At 37.4% G+C, this 24,192-nt stretch overlaps 1 protein-coding gene across 13 annotated transcripts in view; it reads right to left on the bottom strand.

Annotated features, from left to right (window-relative positions):
* The window catches only part of ARPP21 (cAMP regulated phosphoprotein 21), a 162,085-nt gene that overhangs the window by 31,649 nt on the left and 106,244 nt on the right, over nt 1-24,192 (bottom strand). For all 13 annotated transcript variants that reach the window (XM_055135718.1, XM_055135717.1, XM_055135721.1 and 10 more), the window contains one exon: nt 21,746-21,872. In XM_055135718.1, coding sequence (XP_054991693.1) covers nt 21,746-21,872 — 127 coding nt within the window. The remainder of the gene's footprint in view (nt 1-21,745; nt 21,873-24,192) is intronic.

Genomic DNA, 24,192 nt, shown 5'->3' with positions numbered 1-24,192 from the left:
TTTAATACTTGTGACCTTTTCCCAGGGTTATCTTTATTTTATAGATGACAATACTGAAGTACAGAATGGTTAATTTGTTCAAGGACAATCAGGTATAAATGGCAGAGTTGAAGCCAGGTAATCTAATTCCTTAGTTCTTATTCATAACCATTCCATTAGATCAGATAAATTATATGTAATGATTATTGAAGCTGATCTATTTAAAAGCACATATTTTTATCTTTTCCATCTTTCTCATTTTTGATCTCAGTAGGAGGAAACTACTTACTTTCAATTAATTTAATAATTATTGAAAGCATTCTACTTTCATTTACATTTTCATGTCACCTCTTTTTTTCTTGTTATAGCTGAGCTTTGTTCCTTAGTAGGAAAACATGAAAAATTCCACTCCAGAAATACACAACTGATATGGTGATTTTCTGATTGATTTTCAGCACACTGACATTCACTTAGGCCATAAACTGAAGGTCACATTCAAATGAAATGGTACAGTGTTTCTGTACTAAACTCATTGCTTTGCATTTTTAGTTAAACTTAGCTATTACTCAGAATATATCTCATAGATATTTCTAATGAGGTTTGTTATCACTCTCTCAATTAAAATCACAATAGAAGAGAAAAATTTGGACAGACACTATGTTTGGAATTTGACATTTTGACAGATGCAAATAAATAAAAAATGTGTAGTCTTGGGGCATTTGATATAAGAATGAACAAAATTATGTTTGGTGCACATATTTTCTTTAGTAATGTGGAAAAGTGAAACTCCTGCAATATTTCTGTCTAAAATCTGTTTAGTTACTTTAAAAGGTAACTTGAATTTTTGGGTGATCTTGACGAGGGAGGGGGCACTCAGCTATGATCAGGGGTTGGTTATTCTTGACTGTACTGAAGAAATCACTCCTGGCAATGCTCTGGGGACCACATGGGATGTCAGGGATTGAACTCTGGTGGGTTGCACACTTTACCTGCTGTACTCTATCTCTGATCCTTAACTTTCATTTCTACATTTTTTTCCTTTTTGAGTCACACCTGGCGATGCACAGGGGTTACTCCTGGCTGTTCACTCAGGAATTACTCCTGGTGGTGCTTAGGGGACCATATGGAATGCTGGGAATCGAACCCAGGTCAGCTGTGTGCAAGGCAAATGCCCTATCCGCTGTGCTATTGCTTCAGCCCCAACTTTCATTTCTAAAAAAATAATAACCTAAATGGATTTTACTTGAAAGAGAAATAACACACATAAGAGAGAAAATGTGTTTCTCAAGATTTTGTACCAAATCAACAAAAAATAGGGAGTTGCTTAGGATTCTAAGGACTGAAGAGGTTTTACAAATGATAAGTGTTAACTTTCTTGCCCCAAATTTTTAGTAAAAGAGTTAGGCTTACATTTATTTAACCACACACTGTAACAAAATGCACACCCAGCAAACTGAAAATTAAATAAACATTGTCTAGAGTCTCTTTTTATGTTCAATAGTTCTGTGTTCTTTTGTGACAAAAGAAAACTCTGTTGTAGAGGATCATCTGAAGTAAGGGTCATAGACGTTCCATTCTCTAGGTGAACTTCTGATTGTAACCTACTTTGGAAATAATCTACTTTAACACACGCTTTCTCTACTGGTACTGATACGTGCAAATATAAATTTCTAAATTCTTATGCAAAATATCACCTCTCAGCCTCTTGTCTAAGATCAAGTATAAATTGTTATGAAAATCACTTGTGATTTCAAAATCAGGTTCAGTGAACCAGAGTCACTTCTGAAAAATGGATTCGAATTTACAATAATCCCCAAAGGACTTGTGGTTATTAGAAACAGATTCCCTTGGTTACCATTTTGGTGATTGGCCAAGCTCTGTGTGGCTCTATAGGATTAAGATATAACTCTTTCTTATAGATACCATTACACAAAGGAAAACACGGCAAGAGACAGCTTGTGCTCAACTTATCACCCTTCAGAAGGCATAATATTGAGAAACAGATGGATGGTATACACATAACAAGATTTTTATCAAAGCAACTTTATCAGATGCACAATCTGCACTGCATCTCTATGCAGATATCCACAGGATTTCAATTCAGATGTGCTGACTTTCTTATGAGTGAGCTGAAAAGATGGGGGAGAAAGGAGGCACCTAGGACACTTAGAGTAACTGGGGTTTTAATTCATGCACCCAAATTATGTCATTTAATTGTATTAGAGAAACGTTTTTCTCAGTTGCTGAATACCCTTGGTTGCGCTCAGTTGCTGGGTGTTAACTTTCTTATACTCACATTATGACTAAACTTCATGTTTAGAATTTTTCCTCTACTATGTTGTCTAATTGCTATATTTTATACTTGCACATAGTGGAAGTAAAGAGACTTATACTGAAGTCTCCGATATGGTTCTTCAGCAGTTATTTAACACTTACTATATAAAACTCATAAAACCTGTTTTGTCTGAGTAAAAATTCAGTGATATTTGAGTCGTATATATAGTAAGTCATACAGAAATAGTGAGGAGGGACTCTTACCCAATTAGAATTGAGCAAGCCACAACATGATGTACTTATGGTTTATTATAGTATTATTTGGACTGGAGCGATAGCACAGAAGGTAGGGCATTTGCCTTGCACATGGCTGACCCGGGTTCAATTCCTCCACCCCTCTTGAAGAGCCCGGCAAGCTACCGAGAGTATCTCGCCCGCATGGCGTATTCAAAATGGTGTATTCAAAATGCCAAAAACAGTAACAAGAAGTCACACAATGGAGACGTTACTGGTGCCCTCGAGCAGATTGATGAACAACAGGACAACAGTGCTACAGTGCTATTTGGTTTATATAGCGCAGCAGGTAAGGCATTTGCCTTGCACATGGCCGATCCGGGTTCGATTCCTCCACCCCTCTTGGAGAGCCCGGCAAGCTACCGAGAGTATCTCGCCCGCATGGCAGAGCCTGGCAAGCTACCCATGGTGTATTTGATATGCCAAAAACAGTAACAACAAGTCTCACAATGGAGACGTTACTGGTGCCTGCTCGAGCAAATCGATAAGCAATGGGATGACAGTGATGCAGTGATAAAAAATGGAAAGTTTCAGACTAAGGGCCTGGTATGCTAATAACCTAAATGCTAGTGCACCTGCAGTGGTGGTGGTGGTGGTGGTGGTGGTGGTGGTGGTAGTGAGGTAACATTACTGATGATGTGTTAGAAGAGAAACAAAGTAAAATATGAGAAATAATACTAACACTTCCCTAATAGCATCACAAATACCAATTTTACATCGTTCAGGCATAGTCTATTTTGCTAACCCATGCGAATAAGAGTCTATTATTATAGACTACCTCTTTAATTCAAAAATTTAAAAAAATATAAAATACAAATAACTTGAAAATAGCTTTTTGTTATTTTGTTTTATGGGACCACTCCTGGCAATGCTCAGGGGTTACTCCTGGTTCTTCACTCAGGGATCACTCCTGGAGGTACTCAGGGGATTATATGGGATGCTGAAGATCGAACCTGTGTCAAACACATGCAAAGCAGCTGTCTTATTGCTGTACTACCACTCTGGTCCCCGAAAAATAACTTTGTTTGGCAACATGATATTACTTTGTATGATCTGTGTATGTCTATGTGGGTATGTAGTGTGCATGTGGATTATTATAGTTTTCAACTTTGGTATTAAGTGACCTGTGTTTGTAGCATTATTTTATATTTAAATTTGTATTTTATAAAACATAAAAAATGTTTTTTGTTACTTAAATGTGTTAGGTGGATTTATGGAAGGTTTGTACCAATCGCTTCATTGTAGAATGAGCCCTAGTCTGTGTTTTTATATATCACAAAATTTCTTCCCAATTCTAGTCAGGGCTCAATAATAAATGCTTGCTTAGTAAATATATGCCTAGAATACAAAATGGGTGTTTGCCCTCACTTAGAAATTAAACCTGTAGAAATATAACTCATAATATAGCCCAAACAAGCTACTGTTCACAGCATTAAAATCACCAATGACTTTAATGCTACCTTCCAGCTTTGTAAACTGAGCACCCATGGCAATTTTAGCTTCCAATTTCCATCATTTAATAATAAAAACCTGCATTGATTCATGGGGTTGGTGCTGTTGCTCAAGTTTCTTAGCCCATAATTTCAGTCTCCATCAGTGCATGTCCCCCAAGCAAAACTGGGTATGGCCCCAACTAAAAACATTTTAAACGTTGCATTGATTCATTTTTCGACACATTATTTCTCTCTTGGAGAATAATAAAATACACCTTTAAAAAATTGAATCTAACACAAACTTTGCCAACAGCTTACAACAGATACTTCCATGGTCATTAAGAGGTGTTGGGACAGAACGGCACCTCTCCAACACAAAATCTCTCTTGCTGTGAGCAGTATTACTGGTAAAAAAGAAACACTCACAGAGGCTGAGAGGTCATCTGAAAAATTTCGAAGTAGAAAGAATTGCTGGTTAGATGCTACTTTTATCTAACCAGCAATTAATAATAATAACTGAGAAAGCAAACATTTTCCGCATCAGATAGTATTCCTGGTGAATACTATCATAGAAACCTTTGACAATATGGAAGGACAATTCCATCCACTTTAAACTCATGGGCTCCCTGCCCACACTGATGCCTTAGAATATAGGAAAGGGAATGAAAAATAAGAATTTTCAAAGTAGATTAGCTTTAGGTCAGTGGTTCTTAAATATTAATGACATATTAATTGCTTGAGACTGCATTTTAGAAAATCTTATTTGAGTATTAGCATCAGCTATACTAAGTTTAGAAAAAACAACAGCAACAATGTTTTAAAGAGAATGGAGAATGATACCTTTCACAAAAGGTGAATAATCATTGGGAAGAGGTGGTATTTAGCCAAAGCAGAGAATCCAGTTATTTGCAATTGAATAAGTTACATCCCATCCTAATGCAGGAATAATATTTTTTTATAAGCAGTGCTTTGGGAACTTATGAAAGTGAATGGTTACTCATGACTAATTCTATCCTACTCCTATCTCTCCTGATGAAGAGGCTAAACTTTCAATTCACTTTAACCATGCCCCCATATTATTCCAGGTATGGGACACAGTCCTAATAAATCAGTGAGGTTTATCTCAAGTTCCTTTAAGACCTATATACAGACATTGAAGTTCCAGCTCAATCCTTCCATGCCTTTCATTTGCTCCTTCCATGCCTTCCTTTAGCTCCCAAAATAAAGCCATCTGTGATGATTTCTCAAAGGTCCTGGCTTCCCTGGAGATTCTCACATCCCCCAGACTCTACAGAGGCATTTGCTACAGAGGAGAAAGAGCCAGATGGCAGTTGTTCTACAAGTTCTGACTGTCACCAATAGGCAAATGTATAGAATTCAAGTAGCCAGTCTTTGCAACAATGCCAAAGACCTAGAGGGTCACTGATTTGACCTGGAGGCAGAGAACTGGTATTCCTGATTCACACAATTTATAATCACTTACCACAAACTAACAAGCGCCCTTCCAAAAAGGGATGGAAATTGAAGATAGCTTGTGCTGTCTTTTGCCTCTATCTTTCACTGTCTGTGAACAAAAATATGGCATGTCCTATTTTAGTTTCTTAATCTTCTTACATATACTCATGTAGATGCAAAGTGCTACTTTATACCTGAGGTGAAATTTAATTCCTGTAGCACTAGAGTGGTTCAAAATATTAAGGAACACTGGATCACTGTTTTTGTTCTGCTTAATCCTAGCTGGCAGTAAAACAAACCGATGTGAATGTGTTGACTACTTATAAGAATATTTCACCAAAGCACATTGGTTTTTCATACTTCATATTTTTCCCATTACCTCCATTAATTTTATTTTTACAAACCAACCAGAAAGGCTTCCAAAGAAATCAACCCTGCTATCAACTTGATCTTAAACATACAACCTCAAGGACAATGACAAAACAAATTTCAACCATATAACCTACAAAGAAATGGGGCAGCGGGGGGGACAAATACTAATTCTCTTTTCCTTTTCTACTAGTGTTGAAGACTCGTTCTGAAAGAGGCAATATATCTAGCGGCAAACACCAAAATTCTGCAAGTTACAAGGTGAACAAAGGGTAGTTCAATTACCCAGAAAAGGAAGAAGAAGCCTAGAGCACACTATCTTTCAATAACTGAGAAGCTCAGGGGCAGAATAACTTAGAAATCAACAACTATATAGAAGTTTTCTTTATCATTGTTCTAAAGTAGAAAATAATACAGATAAGAGGGATAGAGTGAATTGAGAAGAGTTTGAGCTCTGGATCCCAACAGAGAATGATATATCGATTTCTCAGCCCTTAGTGGGAACTTATAACTGAAAATCACATCAGCTGATCCCCAGCCTTGCGGAATGGTGTCTTTGATATTACACTGCACAGATTCACCTAGCTATAAATTTGTATGTCTATATTCATCCTGCTGTATCTAATAGCTGGGCAGCTATTTCTAAGAAGGCTGACTTAGAAATCTAATTAATAAGTGTCATAAATTCTGCCAAATGAATACATTTCATTTCACAGCATTCAACAAACAGACCATTGGACCCTGCCAGAATTTGAAACATACTTTTATGCAAATTTTACAAACTGATTGAATTCAAATGTAAAATGAACTGTTATCAATGATTTTTATTCAGTTTATGTGGACAATCAAATTCCTAACGAGACAGGCACCTTTTAATTGAATTACCATGATAACAGTTACAAATCTTTCCAGTCTAAGTATCGGTCATAGAGTGATCAAACATCCATCTCCTCACCAGTGCACAACCTTCAATATCAAAGACCATCATCCAAAAGGCACAAAAACCAACTTTGGAACCACCGGCTTTTGGAAGAAACTCATCTGGACTGAGCATTAAACTATGGTGCATGCCACCTCGGGTGGGGAAAGGTGTTTGTCCCTTTCACCTATTCTCCCTGGCGGCATGTTGGCCTCCACCTTTTCAGAGCCTATTGGACAGCCAGCTATGAGACTGTAGTGACATGATACACAGGGCCTCACGGGATGAGGGGTGGAACCGGCCCCTCTCCCCACCCCAACGAGGCCCTGAGTTGCTGACTATGAATAGCTCCTGGTTCCTGAATGAACATCATCCCAGAGGCACACAAACCAATTTCGGAACCCAGTGGCTCTTGGCAGAAATGCATCTGAACTGAGCATTAATCTATGGCACTGTGCCACCCCGGGTGGGGAAAGGTGTTTGTCCCTTCTGCCTATTCTCCCCAGTGGCTCGGTGGTCACCATGTTTTCAGAGCCTATTGGACAGCCAGGTATGAGACAGGCACACTCTTAAAACTCAGCTACTCTGTTGAAATGTCTAGAACAGAGAAAGTGCCCATTTAATAACTAAACTGATTTCAAGGCAGAGTCAGTGGTTGGTAGTGGCATCTTGCCACCAATGTTTAAACCCATGGGGACAGGAACTTGTCACAAGTATAGCTTTTGTACCTGGAAGATAGTGGCGCAAATAAGCACGGGGAAAGGAGGTAGGGAGGCAATGTCTCTCGGTGAGTGTACGTGTTGTCATGTTGCTAAGGAAACCCGTCTCTGTATGACACTTTCACAGAGACACTTGAAATAGGCTCCAACTCAAAGACTGTGGAGCACCTTGAATTGTTTCATTTTAGGAGAGGGAAATGTAAAACTGAAAGCACTGGCAGAATTGGGGAAAATACCCTGCAACTTCTCTGGCATAGTTTCTGCTTGGGACCAAAGCAGCCAAGCCAGTATCAAATTTCTGACTGAAATGTTTGTTGAATATGGAAGCTAAAGAAGAGAGATGAAGGTGCGATTTGAAAGCCTTAACTTCCCACTACATCTGCTGCTTTACTGTTGAACAAACTGTCAGCGTATGGGTATTTCTGGGAAATATCTTGTGTTGCAATTGCTCTTCCTCCATAAGACATTGTGAAGTGTTGGGGTTTAGCTGGGGTCACCCTATATACCTGAGGCAGTCCTCTCTGGACCCACAAAATTAGGATTTAAAGTTCAAGAAACAGCCCAAATGGCAGAACATGTCCGTACAGTCACCACATGCTCCCCAGAGCAGTAATGGCATGTCCTCTGGATCGATGAGCATGGTGGGTATACACAACATCAAAAACAGGAGTGGTAACTCATTATTGCTATTAAAATTGTGCCACACACTATTATGAATAGTAGGTGGACTGTGCTTTGTCTCACCTTTTCAATAGAAGTGTAGTCTTTGAAAATGACCAAATAGATCTAGTTGGGTCTCTACTCAGAAATTCAAGTCTCCACCAGGGTTAATTAAAAGACCATCAGGACCTCTGACCTTCTGAGTATAATACCACACACTACTGCTAACCCTGGCCTTAACTGAGTAATTAGTGATATTTGTTTATCATTTTTTTTCCTTTGGGAAAATTTTATTCCAACCCACTTGAAACTAGAATGGGAGTCAGTAATAAGTATCATAGAAAACTGTATATTCTTGCAATAAAACATCAAATTTATACTCAACTGCAGTCTATTCTAGCCCCATTTTCCTGTGAGTCCCTTCTCCCCCACCCCAAAACAGTTCAATCCATAATGGCTCATAAAAAGTGCAATGGTGCTGGACCGACTGCAAAACTAAAAACAAAAACAACCGCGTAAGAGCATCTGGGAGACCGTTAAAAATGCAATTTTAATGAGTCTCTAGGTGCCTTGAGGAAATGATGTGGGAATCAGGGAGAAGATGCAGCAGGCAATTAGGGATTGGTGGGAGTCCTTGAAGGGCATCAAAAGCATCACTGCACTAGGGAAAAATTGCTGACAACTATGAATAGCACCTGGATGAAACCACAGAGGGAGGTTTGTGGTGACTTCAGAGATCCAGACAAGAGCATAAGTGTGAGGGCTGTTAGACTGTCACAGGCTCCTCCAGTGAACAGATGTACAAAAAATGCCTCTGCCATCGAATCCTGTTGTGACAATTAAATAAGTCAGTGATGCTACTTGTAAGCAAGTGACCCTCATTGACTCTAAAGAGGGTGTGTGAATTAGGGTGTTTCTTTTGGAATTGTCCTCAGTCAACATGGCAAATATAACCTTGTAACTTCCTGGATTGTTCCTTGGCTCCAGTTAATTTGAACAGAAGGGCCTAAGGCAGTGAAAAGCTAGCAGGGTGATTACAGTTTTTGTTCTTATGTGGAAAAGGGACAAGCAAGGATGCAGTGAGTGAAGAAAGTTCATACAGATTGGTTTTGCTGAATTGATAATGTTTGTCTGCAGAAGGCAGTCACATCAAAAATTTTCAAGAGCAACACTTTTCATAAATATGTTTCTGATGTTTTGATTTGTTTCTGAGATAGTACCCTATAAATTCAGTGGTTTTCACACTGCTTTTTATTTTAACTGGAAGAAACAGTCAATTTTTAAGCATCAGGGAATCCTTTGGAATGTACACATTTAAGGGATCCAAAGCCCAACAATTTAATTTTGGTACCAATGCATCTTTAAATTTTGGAAGCAAAAAATGTTACATTATTTAAAATGTTCTTCAATTTTTGTTATCACTTTAAATCCCTGTGTTAAGTTATAAATCCAAGGGCCAACTTTATGCTGACTCTGGGAATATGGAGATGAAGAACAGCTTGCATAAACCACTTTGTGGTCTGCACCCAGAGGTGAGGGAAATTTGGCATACTGTTCTTATTCATTCGAATGTTAGATTTTTGCCATTCTCTGGAGGAAGGAAGATTCCTACATTCCAATGAAAGGAATGTGCAGAATGGAAAATACATGAGAACTATAAGGGGGTACGGGTTACATACACTAAAATCATGATATCAAAACTACTCAGGGTTTGCAGTGAAAGATTGTTTAACAGAAAAAAAGGATATATAAATAATTTGTGCATAGTCATGAATTTAAGTCCTAAAATAAAATTCCTATTTTAAGGATGGAGAGAAATAAATCACTGTAAATAAAGAATGCTTCCAATGAACGTGGAACTTTTAGTAAAAATTAGAAATAGATTCATAGATTTAGGCCATAGGTAACAGCTGAAATAGTTGGCAACAAATGAATTAAAAAATGGATAAAACAAAAGAGGAAGGTTCAAGGTTGCATATGGGACTAGAAAAAGAGCCTAACCTCTTAATTTAAGATAGTTAAATCAATCAAGTAAGACTGACAGCTTGGAATAAGTAGTTTAGCTTCCTTTGATTGTCTCAGAAAGACTTCACAGTATATTAGTTTTCCTAAAAAGCAGGATTTTTTTTCTTTACCACTTTTCTCTTTTTATCACCTCTAACTCATCCTTTCCTCCCTAAGCTACCGATTGCTATTGTATAATACAGATAATGTTATGCCCTGTCTTCCTTCCTCTCTTTACCAAAAGCAAAAGTCCCAACCCCTTTCCCATAGTGCTTAAGAGCATAACAGACTTAGTAGGTAAATATCAAAAGACATGTAAAATGTTAATTTCTAAGATAACCATTTCTAGCATATTGATAGATCACTTTCTGTAAACTCCTAGGAGACAAGAATTCTAGTTTATCTACATTGTTTAGGTTTAAAAGTAGCATGGTACCTCATATTGTTTTATTAATGTTAATTTTGCTCATAACCTCAGTTTAATACTTTTTGAGTTCCATTTCTGTAAATGTAATAATTGGGAAAGTTAATGAAAGAAACATGTGAACATTTCCATAGAAACCTTTTCCAGAATAATATTATCAGTACAGCTTGTTCCACAAGGATTTATCCATGTGATTTCCAATGATGTCAACAAAAATCAGACAATAAAATTCTCATATAATGCTGATAATTTACTTCTCACTTTTAGAAACATAGTAATGCAGATATCTAAAGTATAAATATGTTCTTTAGAATTGCCAAGTGTAATAATTTTTGAATTGCTTCTTTGATTATGGGGTGTTTATGTATTAAAATTCATGGAAATTGGAAGTAGGATACATTGACAACTATATATATTTTTTAGTCATCAACTTTGGGGAAAGGCATTTTAAGATAAAAGGACAAAATCCTGCTATCCATAAATTAACATATCTTGTTGGTCGCACTGAAATTCTAAGTTCATGAGCTCTAACGTTCCATCTCCCCATCTCCAATCAATCCCCCAAAGGGAAAAATCCGGTGAATAATATGCTAAGAAAATATAAAGAGATGGATCTTTTAAATAAAAAATACCCTTCTCAATTGCTTTGACATGATTGCTTAATAAGTCAAGCTAAAAATACAAAATTCGCTGTCAATTTCACTTTCAACTTCTCTGGTTAAATAGATTCCATTAAGTTCACTTTGCACAATCTCACTGCTTCAGAACAACAGAAAAGAGTAAGTAGCCTTCTTTCTTACCAGAGCTCATAATGTCGACAATAAGCTATAGTAATAGAAGCATTACTCCTAGAAGAAGAAAAAAGACAACACACAATTTTCCTTATTGGACAGCTGTGTATCTCTAGCAGCAAATAAGCTAGGTACGGTATATATATGTATACATATATTATTATTGTCAGTCATCCCATTACTCATTGATTTGCTTGAGCGGGCACCAGTAACATCTCCATTGTGAGACTTGTTGTTATTGTTTTTGGCATATCGGATACGCCATGGTAGCTTTCCGGGCTCTCCAAGACGGGCAGAGGAATCGAACCCGTGTCGGCCGTGTGCAAGGCAAGTGCCTTGCTGCTGTGCTATCACTCCAGCCCATATTATTATTATTGTTATTGCTATTATTATTATTGTTGTTATTGTTATTATTATTTGCTTTTTGGGTCACACCTGGCGATGCTCAGCGGTTACTCTTGGCTCTGCACTCAGGAATTACTCCTGGCGGTGCTCAGGGGACCATATAGGATGCTGGGAATCGAATCCATGTCAGCTGTGTGCAAGGCAAATGCCCTACCTGCTGTGCTATCACTCCATCCTCTTGGTATATTTTCAAATAATCATGTCATACATTGTAGCTTCTTGCCAGAGATGCCACCAAAACCGTGATATGCTTACACATTTAGAGGAAAACAAAAATGGTGGCAGAAAAGAGTTGCCAGGAACAATGAATGATTAAGAACATTTTTTCAAGGTGGTTATTCCCCTCCATCTGAAGACTCTAAAACTAATCATTGCAATGGCTTTCATGGGAGAAGTACTACTTTAAACTTATAGAAATTCTCCAATTGCTATGGATACAAAAGCCCAAGCATACTGTATTCTATAAAGGTAGTCCAAAGGGTTTATAACATATTACTTGAATTTTTTAAGTTTTAAAAATATGCATGTTACTGCTAATGTGAGAGTGACTTTCTATTTTGTTTCATGGCATGTAACAACAGCTTTGCTCCTATTTTATTCGAATCAATGGAGAGGTCTCCAGTTAACCTTTTAAGTCATTCTCTCTGTCTTTCTCTTTCTCTCTCTCTCTCACACACATACACACATGCACATACACATACACCACATACACACACATACACACTCTTTTTTTATACACACTCTTCTAATTTAAAGCTGCCATAATAATTGATAACTATATATATTTTTATTTCTGTTTTGTTTCTGTTTTGCTTTTGGGCCACACCCAGTGCTCAGTGATCACACCTGGTGGGTCTTGGGGGGCCAAACATTCTGCTGAAGCTTGAACCCGTTTGACCATGAACAAGTCAAGCATCTTACTCACTGTACTGTTTCTCTGGACCCTCTTCTTTCAACACCTACAATTGTCTGCTATGTGGTAGAATCATACATAATTATGATCTCTTAAAATTTGGATCTGTAAATACTGCCTAATAAGTGTTTAGCACTTGTTAATTCTAAACAACTTACTAGATAACTCATATATCACATGTGCTGGCTATGAAATATTAGATCTGTGTCTAAAATGCAAATAATATTGAAGGAAAAGGTGGATTTGGGTAGGTTTCATCATCTTGCAATAACGCATGTATATGGGCATGTACTTGTGGCACATGTACTGTGACATTTAGTCTAGGCAGTAGACCAGCAACATCAGCATCATGAAAGAACAAGCAGAAAACCTACAGCAGGTTCCAGGACTCACCTCAGTCCGGTGCATCCAAATGTGTCTTTGAATATAATCCCAAATATGTTTATATACATAATCAAAGTTCGAGGAGCACTGGCTTTAGTAACCCTTTTCCATATGCTCATAAATATGCGTGAACATGATGCTGACATTTATTTACAATGTCTTCTGAAGTATCTTCTGAGGCCTAAACTCGGTTTGTTTGCTGTATTTAATGAAATTTAATTGCTCTATCTATCTACCTAAAGAAAAAGAAGTCATTTGAATCCTTTTCCCAGGGAAACAGGCAAATATAATAACTTCTTTGTCAGTTTTGTATATCACACAAGGTTTCCCTAAAACCCTCCACTTACTAACTGAGGATGCCCTCTCTGCCTCACCATACACACACATGGCTTTCTCAATATTCAGAATGAAGGTCCGAATCAATGTGATATCAATCTTGTTTGGTTTTTGTTTTGCTTTTGTCTTGTTTTTGACCATAACAAATGATGCTCATGGGTTACTCCTAGCTCTGCACACAGGGGTCACTCCTTGTCTGGGCTCAGGTGACCATATGAGGTGGCAATAAGTGAACTTGGATTGGCTGCATGCAAAGCAAGTGCCCTACTCACTGTACTACTGCTCTGGCCAGCAATTGCTATCTTGATGGTCAAAAGTGTTCACTACAGATTCATCAGATTCCTAGATTTCTGTTATCTTACCATTAGTTTGCAAAATAAAACAGATAGGGCCTACATTTCTCACCTGGTTGCTTCTTCCCTCACTCTCCTGTATGCCTTTATTTACATTCATTTTTTAATTCACTGGAGCCTTTCCTATATGAAGCTCCCTTTTTTCTCCCATTAACTGGACAATAGGAAGCCTATTGTACAGTTGGTTTTTATTGTTTACTAGTATAGCTGCAGTTGATACTGTGAGAGGTAAGAAATACAGATGAGAAGGTAAGAAAGCTTTAGGATTAGGACTGGTAGGGAGATAACATATCTTCTAGTTTATTTGAATGTCACTTTCACTTTGTGTGTGTGTTCTTTACCGCAGACAGTGTTAGAAGACACTAAGTTGAAGTATTCAAGAAGAATATACAAGTCAGATTTCACTAAACTGAAATTTCTGAAGTCATTGTTTATACCTAAGTCTGTAAATATGGATGTAGGAGAAGCTAAGTTCTGGCAAGATAGAGTTAAATCTGGGAAGAATGCTGACACTCCCTTGAATTTCATCATTAAACCAAACTGAGTGCTTAAACTCCAGTGCTATTTCTACTGAGCATCTCCTATGATGACTTTTAGGAGAAATAGAATGTGCAAATGAAGCTTATCTTAAATAAAAGCAAAAAAGAGAGAGAAAGAAGCTCAAAACTCTCATGTAGATCTACACAATTGTCCCCTGCTAGAGACATCAAGTCTGTGACTGCATGACTGGTTGAAGCATTTATATAACAAAGAAATATGAGAGGACTTAAGTAGATTAAATCTGCTTCTACTTATGAAAGCTCCACCAAACTGTGGAGGGTTTTGCTACAGGAAACATTACTAATATTTACTGTTGATAGTTTCCTTCTGAATGGTGATTTAAAAAATCGTGAAAAGTGCTCTTTAAATTTGTTTTTACTGAAAATGACTCAGTCAGTAGGTGATGGGAAGTTTGGAATGGTGGAAGAGGAAGGAAACTTTTAAAGGTAGAGGTGTAAGTCTGAGCATCAAGCCCAGGTCTCTTGCAGGCGAAACCTTTGCTCTGTCTGGCCCTTTGAGCACAGGTTTCACATGCAAGAGACCTGGACTAGATCCCTGGCCTCACATGTGTCCTGGGCACTGTGAGGAGTGGCCTCTGAGCACCAAACTGGGAGTAAGAGGGAACACTACTAAGTAGCTTTATGAAAGAAAAAAGTAAAGAATAAAAGCAAGTTTGATGCATCCTCACAGTTTTCAAAATACACACTGAATGACTGGCCAATATAATGATCTCAGAAGCTTTTATTTTTGTTCCTTTCTCCTCACCCCACTTCCTGCTCAGCTCTGTGCCATTTCATTTTTCTTTTCTATTTTCTTAACATCTGGGTATACAGTCTCCTGGTCTACTAAAGAAGCATAAGGATTGGGCAGTTGAACATAATATAGATAATTGTAAGCGTTTATATACATCATTTTTCTACCTAAACCAAAAGTAATATTACTGGCATTGACTAGCAGTGCCCCAAACTTGGAAATCGAGAGTTTAGGTATCAGCTTATAGGAATAGCTTCCTCAATGTGCAGTGTCTAGGGTTTTATCTTATTTCAGGGAATACAACATTGTTTTTTTTTATTTATTTGAAAAAAGAACAGTATAGCATGCATTAAATAACTTCAGCCTCATTTTTGTACTCGGACTTTGGGGATTCTGGAGGCAATCTTTGCATCAAGATTAACTTCTGGACTGCAGAAAGTCTTAGAGCTGCAGTCATTAAGATCTCAGAAATGAAAAGCATCAGTAAACAGAAGATCAGCACAAATACAGAAGACTAGAACAACAACAATAGCAACAACAGAAAAATAGGATTTAAGAAGCCTAGGACTATCCATTCAGCATCAACAGAATATCCAGAGATTTTGTTTTGTTTTGTTTTTAAGTGCTAATGATCCATTTACCAAGAAAATCATATATATTCTGCACAATAAAATCAATTTTAAAAATTTTTATTACTTGAAATTATACATAGCATTTTCTGGCTATAATGGAATTAATCTGTCTAGACTCAAGAAAAAAGACACAAGAAAATATTAAAATACTTTGGCATTAGACAATATACCTCTAAGAACTAAAGCTCTGTTTCAGGTGACAGAAGACAAGCCATGTATGTATGAAGCCTTGGGTTTGACCTCTGGTTCAAACACTGCCATGACAATAATATCACCAACAAAAACAAACAAACAAATAAATAATTCATCAGCCAGAGAGGTCTCAAAGAAAATTTAAAAATTATGTATGATCAAAAAACAAAGAATTAGCCTATAAAAAGCATAAGAAATAGCTGACACATGGTTAGAAGAAAACAGATGACACTGAATACTATTGAAAAAGAAAAAAAGGTCTCAAATAAGTATTCTAACATTGACCTCAACACACTACAAAGAGAAGAGCAAACAACCTAAAATGAGCAAAAGGAAAAAAATAGTAAAGGGAAGATAAAATGAAATCAAAATAATAAACAATTAAGAAAAATCAATGACCTGGTTCTATGAAAAAGTTGATAAAATTAATAACTTATCAATATTGGCAAAAATTAGAAAGAATTAATAGGTCATAAATGTCAGGAAAATAAAAGAGTATCAGAGCATAACCAGTCACTTAGAGGGTAATGAAAGTATACTAATAACAATTTTGCTAACATAAATTTATAACTTAGAATTATTCATTTTCTCAATGGTCACAGACCATCCAACTCCGTACAACAAAATAGATAATTGAAATAATCCCATAATTATAAATTAAAGGCACAATTTATAAACTCCAGAATTGTCTTCAAATAAAATGTAAACACAAAACCAAAAAAATCTTCTAAGCAATCTTCTGGCTTAAATGGTTTCATTGAAGGAACCATTGATTTAGCACCAATTTTACATAAAACTTTCAAGGAAAATAGACAAAGAGAATACTTTCTAATTCATTTATGAGAGAAGTATTATTATAATTGACAAAGCCGGATTTGTACATCCTCAAATATCCATTTATGAAAGTGTATAGGGGTTTATAGGGTCCATTTTGTTGACTTTAGGACATACCCAAGATTTTGAAGCATCAAAAAAAAAATTGTCTCAATCTTTTTAGATCAAAATAGAAGGGGATATATTCTGGAGAGGCAAAAATGTATAATAGAAATGACATCTGCATTTCTATATTCATTGCAGCACTGTTTACAATAGCCAAAATATGGAAAAAACTGGAGTGCCCAAAAACAGATGACTGGTTAAAGAAACTTTGGTACATCTACACAATGGAATACTATGCAGCTGTTAAAAAAAGATGTCATGAAATTTGCATATAAGTGGATCAACATGGAAAGTACCATGTTGAGTGAAATGAGTCAGAATGAAAGAGACAGACATAAAAAGATTGCACTCATATGTGGATTATAAAACAGCAGAATGGGACACTAACACCCAAGAGTAGTAGAGACAAGAACCAGGAGGTCTGCCCCACAGCTTGGAAACTGGCCTCACATGCTGGGGGAGAAAACAGCAGAGACAGAGAAGGGAACACCTATTAGAGGATGTTGGGAGGACCCACTTTGGTTGAAAGCTTTGTACTAAAAGTAGACTATAGACCGAACATAGTGGCCACTCAATATCTCTATTGCAAACTACAACATCCAACAGGAGAGAGAACAAAAGGGAATGCCCCGCCGCAGAGGCAGGATGGGGTGGTGGGTGTTGGGATAGGGGTGGTGGGAGGGATACTGGGATCATTGGTGGAGGAGAATGGGCTCTGGTGGAGGGATGTAAACTAAATACAAACATGAAAGTTCATAAGTTTGTAACTGTACCCCACAGTGATTAACTAATAAGAATTAAAAAAATAGAAGGGAAATTTAAAGTAAGAGACAGGATCTGAGAGAATGTTCCCCCCTTTCCAGTAATTCCTATATAAAGCTCTCAGTACCTTTATACCTATATACAGTTACTCCCAGCTTTGCAAATTAATATGAAACACCCATGGTGGAGTTGGAGGCAAAAATTTGGAGTTTCCTAGAGTTCTGCTATTGAGCCAACCTGTGGACATGGATAATTTATAATTTATAATTGATCAGATGTTACCTGCCACTCTAATGTGGGCAGAGGTTGGGTTCCAATATGCTAGCTTCTGTACAATTATCTAGCTACTGTTTTTATGTTAACAATAAAGTGGTTATATTTTCCCAGCTTAAAACCATTCAAGTCTGTGTGTTCTTCTGCACTAGATCAAGCTTGGAACCCAGAGTCACTTAGTTCACTTCTCTGAGCATATATTTCTCCTATAAAAGAAAGGGGCTAATTGCTAATATTTCCATTGTAAATTCCCTGTGGTGATTAAACAATATTATGTGTATAACTACTGAGCATAGAAACTACTCCTTAAAACATCCTGAAGTGATTGTGGATATAATGACTAACAATCTTGTGATATTGAGGATGCTTTTAAACACGGTGGACATAATGACTAGTAACAAATATCTGATCTTTAGAATGTTTTAAGCAAAGTAAGGCCTAACATGAGTATTAACTAATAGCAGTAAGGAGTGAAAGGTATGTTCTCAACATTGTGAAAATCTGTTTCTAAATGTATGGCCACTGAGAAAAATAAATTCACTAATCAGATACTCTCAATTGTAAGTCTTCAAGCTCAGAATGATTTGCTAGACACACGTTAGTCATGCACTAATAACTGTCTTTCTATGCAATTTGGGGTTATCAATAATAGTCCTATAAAGAAAATTGTTCCCTTTCCCTTTTTTGGGATGACTGATAATATCAAATTGCACTAAATATTTTTCCATTAATGGTATTTCTGATAAAAGTTTTTACATATGTAGCTTTTAAATCCAAATGCCAATATATAAATATACCATTTATTTTCTGTACAATATCTTAATTCTTCCAAAATTTATCACTTCCAACACGGGCTGCTTCATCTACTTGTGAAAAACCTTTGGGGTATAGGATAAAGCAATATTCCTCAATCGGGGACCATATCCCCCAATTGATATTGCATGCCAATATGATATTCTTCGGAGGCCACAGATGAAAATCACATACAGGTGGATGTTGTATGAAACTAAAGAGCCAGACGTAGAATTGGGTGAGGGGGGTGGGCAGGGTGTAGTGTAGGAAGAAAACAAAGTTGGAGGAGGTCCACAGTTGAGAGGGGGTTGAGAAACACTGGGATAAAGAGTAAATAATCCCATTGTGATTCAATTGCCCTATGTTATAAATTATAGAATCTCTAATTCCCTTCCTAAAAGTTGAACTGTGCATAGTCTAAAGACCTACAAAAGAAGTCAAAGTTATACAGATGTTCATGTTGGCAAGAATGTAGGAGAAAGAAGAGATAATTTTTCACTTCAATTAAATAAAGAATGATGCCAAGAAGCAAATGAAATTAAAATACCATTTAGCTATAACTGACATAATTTTGCCAATCTCTAATGCTTTATCCTATGATGGCTGAGTTTACTATAATACAATCTGGTTTTAGTACCAAATGAAGATGGGAGAGGTCAGATTCCAGACTAAAGACTACAGGAGATGGACGGGAGATGTGGAGGAATGAGACAAACAGGGAATTGTTATGTGATGGTGCCCTGCAACACTGGTCTAGAGGCCAATTTAAAGACAGAAAGGCATATTTTCTAATTTTTCTTGAAAGTAGTGCATTTCCAGTTATACCAAGAGCAGCTTGCCTCTATGAAACAGTCCATCAACATAAAGTCATCCCCAAATAACTGTTCTTTGGGGAAGTCTCCTTTAGTCTCATCAAAAGTCCTGCCATCTGCAAGGCTCCCGAACTCCAGAGTCATGTCCTGGTCTGATTTTCCTGGATTTTATTAGCTGAGTTCAATTCTTTGTGAGGTTCAGGGACACTACTGACCTTTTAAAACATTCACTCAACATTCAGCACTACTATGAAACCACACTGGAATTTAAAACCTGATATTAGATCTGCTGGTCCCCAAAGTTATAAGGTCTTAGTGTGCCCTTGCATGTGGTTGCTATTTTCTGAAAGAAGAACCTGCCCATTCATTGTTTTCTTTTTCTCATTTCTTCACCTCCCCACAAACCACTTTTGCTCCTACTCATCTTGACACCCGAATCTCTTGCTTCCCTTTTTGAACATGCTACTGCTTTAGAATCGTGGCATTTCTTTAGCAACTTGGGAGCATGGGACAAGTTAGACCCACCAGGCTGCCGTGGAATGGTAGCTGAAGCCTGTCATTTCAATCTCTGGGAGACGCAGAGGGGCCTAATGCAATTCAAAATTCTCCCACAGTACCTTTAAAACGAATAAACATTGTTGTACTTTGTCCACCTTATATTGGAACTCATGAGTTAGGCAAATGGAGAAGAGACAGTAGGCATCCCAAGGCTTATTTTAAATTCTTGTTTCTAATTCTGTTGTCCTGTTAACATAGTTATTAAACTTTCTCAGTCCCTCACACAGACCCAACAACAACAGTTTCAGCTTTCAAGAACTTCTACAACCACATTCACAGATATAAACTATACTTTCATATGATCATTTGACCTCGTAGAATAGTTAGGCAATGGCAGAATATTAAAAAAAACTATCTATATTTCAACACTGGCAACCAAAAGGAAAATTTCACTTTAGCCCTTAGACTCATAAGAGGTGATAAATTAACTCTTCAATAAACATTAGCAGGAGAAAATAAGAGTTCAAAATTCAAGCAGCACTTTAATAGAGTATGTACTTGAACTGACAGCACAATTACCACCAAATGGATAATAGCATTTTACAACCGTATGATAAGGTATTGCATAATTATTTTCTTTAGATAATAATTTGAAACTATTTTGTTATTACTACAAAAACATATAGTCCATTCAGAATGCAAACCAGATTCAACTGAAGATAGAATCAAAACAAGACAAGTTCTGGTTAGCTATACATTTCTCTAATTCTCCCACAGACTTTGAAATAGATCCTGAGATAAACTCGGGAACAAACAGCTATCTGCAATACAGAGCAATTTAATTATATCTCCAATCTGACATCATGCTAGCCGTGCCCACATTAGTATTCCGAGGGTGTCTGTTACCGATATTAATCCTCAGCAAGGATTGCGCTTTTTATGCCACGGCTTACCAAAGTACTCCATCTCCCGTGTAAATCGCACACCTATATCTGTACACATTCTATGTGCAAATACATGTAGTCAGTGCAGAAAGCAGATGAGGGAGCAGGCATTTCTGGACAGCGGTGGGGAGCATGCGCTCTTTAACACGACCTACTTACGGAAGGAAGGCAGAGTCCCCCAGCCAGGCGGTCTTCAGCATGACAATGAGCAGTTTTCACTGCAAGGTGGTTAGCAGGCAGGACACCAACCTCTCCCTAGTACAGGTCACTCAGCCCTGCTGGCTTCCTGCTGCTCTCGGGCATCCCATTCATTAGGAGTGTGACACAGTAGGGAAAGAGACCGGTTCACTGTGAGACCTGCTACTCACTCTCGTACAGTGCATCGGCCCCCCTTCCCACTGCACAGTGGCTGCCGAGCTCTGGGCGGGCAAGTGGCCATGGAGTCAGTTCCACCAGGATACAGGCTGCGGTGTCATGACCTTCTTCTACTGACAGTGCTCTTTGGGATGGTCTAGAAACAACCTGCTATGGTTCCTTAACCTCAGGAACAGGGGAAGAAGTCTCTTTAAATTGAAAAGAGGGGCGGGGGAGAAGTAAGATCTAGGGAGGGAAGGATGCGATTGACGCTCTGTTTTCAAATTAAACCAAGAGGGTCCCAAACTCATTGATGGAAACTGTTTATCATGCATGCCTGGGCGACTGGAGTGGCATGTTTGTCCCCTTCTTGTACCTTTTACTTTTCCACACAGTGTTAATCAAAAGCTCCATTATCGTCTCTGGGAAATGATCCGATTTAAATTGCTAAGCTTGGATACTTATCCAAAGAAGACAGCTGAGAGATTTACATGCAAAAATAATTGGGTTAGCAGAGAAAAAGAGAAACAGATTCCAAGTACCTGCTTGTTGTGCTGCCTGTGGCATCTGCTGAGCCCTCTGCGAACTGAACTGGACGGAGGCGATGGACCGGTACGGCTGCGTGGTTGAGGTAGGGTACTGACCGGCTGGATAATAGTACATGGGTATCTGAGGACCAGAGGGAGAAACAGGAGAAAACTGAGAACTCTCTACAATCACCAACATTTTCTAAAACACAAAACGTCATCTGGAGGGGTGGTACAGTTGTAGTAGATCTGCAAAGATAGTTAGCAAAACTTTCCTATTTATGGGTGTGTGCACGCTATGAGAGGTTAAACCAGATCCCCAAATCCTTGCATCTGAGCCGGTCTTGGGACTTGCATTAATGAATGCCTGCAAAAGCTGAAACGATGTCTTCTGAGATGTGCAAGCCTGATCCTTAATAAGACTTGCAGATTCTACTCTTGTAGGAGGGAAACCCCACCACTAAGGGAAGAAGTCCAGGTAGAACTGGCCACATGGGGAGCAGAGGCTTCCCCGGGTGCTGCATATGTCATGTAGCCCCCTTCCAGCTACCAGAATCAGTTTCTCCTGCAGCAGAGCTGAGCCATCCCTGCCCTTTCTGCTCACTCTGCTGACGCCTTTTAAGCGATTTCTTGATTCCCGTTCTTAAAACTCTTAAAACGTGAAATTTGGTTTATTTTAGATAGAGAGAACTTTAGTTCACATGACTACAGATTTTAGTAGTCTTTTTACTTTCCTTTCTTCAAAGTACATGTTGAAAGAATGAAAGTCAACTATAACCAGCTATAAACATTTCTGGTCACTTCAAATATCTCTAACATAAGTTGTTGTTCTGATGCAAACACAGATTTCGACCTGCAGCCTAAACAAAAGCAGAGAGAAATGATAAAATTGGGTTAAGTCTACAAAAAACTGCAGAGTAATTGACAAATAGTGAATATAAAATATTTATATTGAATCTCTAAAGGGAAACTTGTTTTACTATATTGTTTGTGTCGCCTCTGTCCCTTTCTAATGGCTGGGAATGGCTGGAGAAATTTTAATTGCTTCCAATAAAATTCAAGTCAGTTGTCGCATGATTTGGAACAATGCCTGCCTCAGATCCTCTATATTAAGGCTATGCTCTGACTAATAAAAATTTATTTTCAATTTCCACATTTTGACTTTTTTTCTAACATCTTCCTTGAAGTTTAGAGTTTTGCCAGCAGTAGGTAATAATTCCATACTTAAGATAAAATTATAAGTCTCCTGTTTGAGAACTGTGATTTTCATGGCTGTATCATTTTCTGATTTGCTCACATCAAATAGGAAACTCTTTTCTTTTCAAATCTTGCTGTTGAAACAAAGTTGCATGTGATAACTGACACAGAAGGTAATGATTTGTGTGCATTTGTGTGATTGTTAGTCTGTGGAATCATTAGAAACTATAATCCAGATGATTTAACAGTACAAAAATTCATGAGTAAGAGTCTGAAACAAACGTGGCAAAGAATTTGGGCACTAGTTATTCTTTTATTTTTAAGGCAACATATATCAATAAAATCTAGGTGATTCTGGAAAAATAATGTTTTGCCAGCATAGTTAACAATAATAATATTTATTAATGCTGATAATAATGTATTACTAACTAATTAGTTAATATTACTATTAATTAATAATAGTTAATAATTTTAGTAATAATTTATTACCAGCATAGCAATATGCAGGTAAATTGTGGTGCTCTGAAGATAACTATATATCAGACACTTGCTAAGATTTAGAACTAGAGAAACTAGTATCTAATTTTATTTGTTAGCATTGTATTCATATACTATTTAGAAGAAATAATATCTTGTTTCTTTAGGAAAGACAGCATCTTTGTTGAATACAAGCTCGCAAACATGTTTTATCTCTTCTCTTGCACTCAGTACAAAACATGAAAATATTTTTAGGCATGAGAGAAAGAAGAGCCTCATTATTAGTACTCAAGTTCTTTTGTTTACTTGTTTTATTCTTATTACTGAGTTTATTTTCTTTGATTCTCTGACCAGCTGTGTTAGAGGAATATCAGCCCATTTTCCTAAGAATTACAGTTCCTGAACACACAAAACCAGGTGAAAATGGATACTTGGATGATCTTCATCTTCCTTCAAAGAATAAAGGAGTTGAGCTGGGCTAGGAGGGATTTCAATATTAGTATGGATTTTTGAAAGGGGAGAGAGAGACAGGAGAAAGGCATAAGACAGCCCCAAAGGAAGAAAGATATATTTTAAACAAATGTTAGAATATAGAGAATCAAAATATGAGCAAATTGGAGAGTAGAGAAAGGAGAATTAATAAACTGGATAAACTACTTCTCCCACATCCCTTCTTCAAAGCCCTCTGATTGCTCATTGGTGTTTCTTGCTCCATCTTCTCTGAGTATTCAGAATGCACACATGCTGAGTTAAAACAAAACTGATCTTCAAGATTGTGAAATATGGTC

Source organism: Sorex araneus, chromosome 4 (assembly GCF_027595985.1).
Source record: "Sorex araneus isolate mSorAra2 chromosome 4, mSorAra2.pri, whole genome shotgun sequence".
Taxonomy (NCBI): Eukaryota; Metazoa; Chordata; class Mammalia; order Eulipotyphla; family Soricidae; genus Sorex; species Sorex araneus.
The sequence above is the reverse complement of the archived record's forward strand: the minus strand, read 5'-3'. Positions and strand labels throughout refer to the sequence as shown.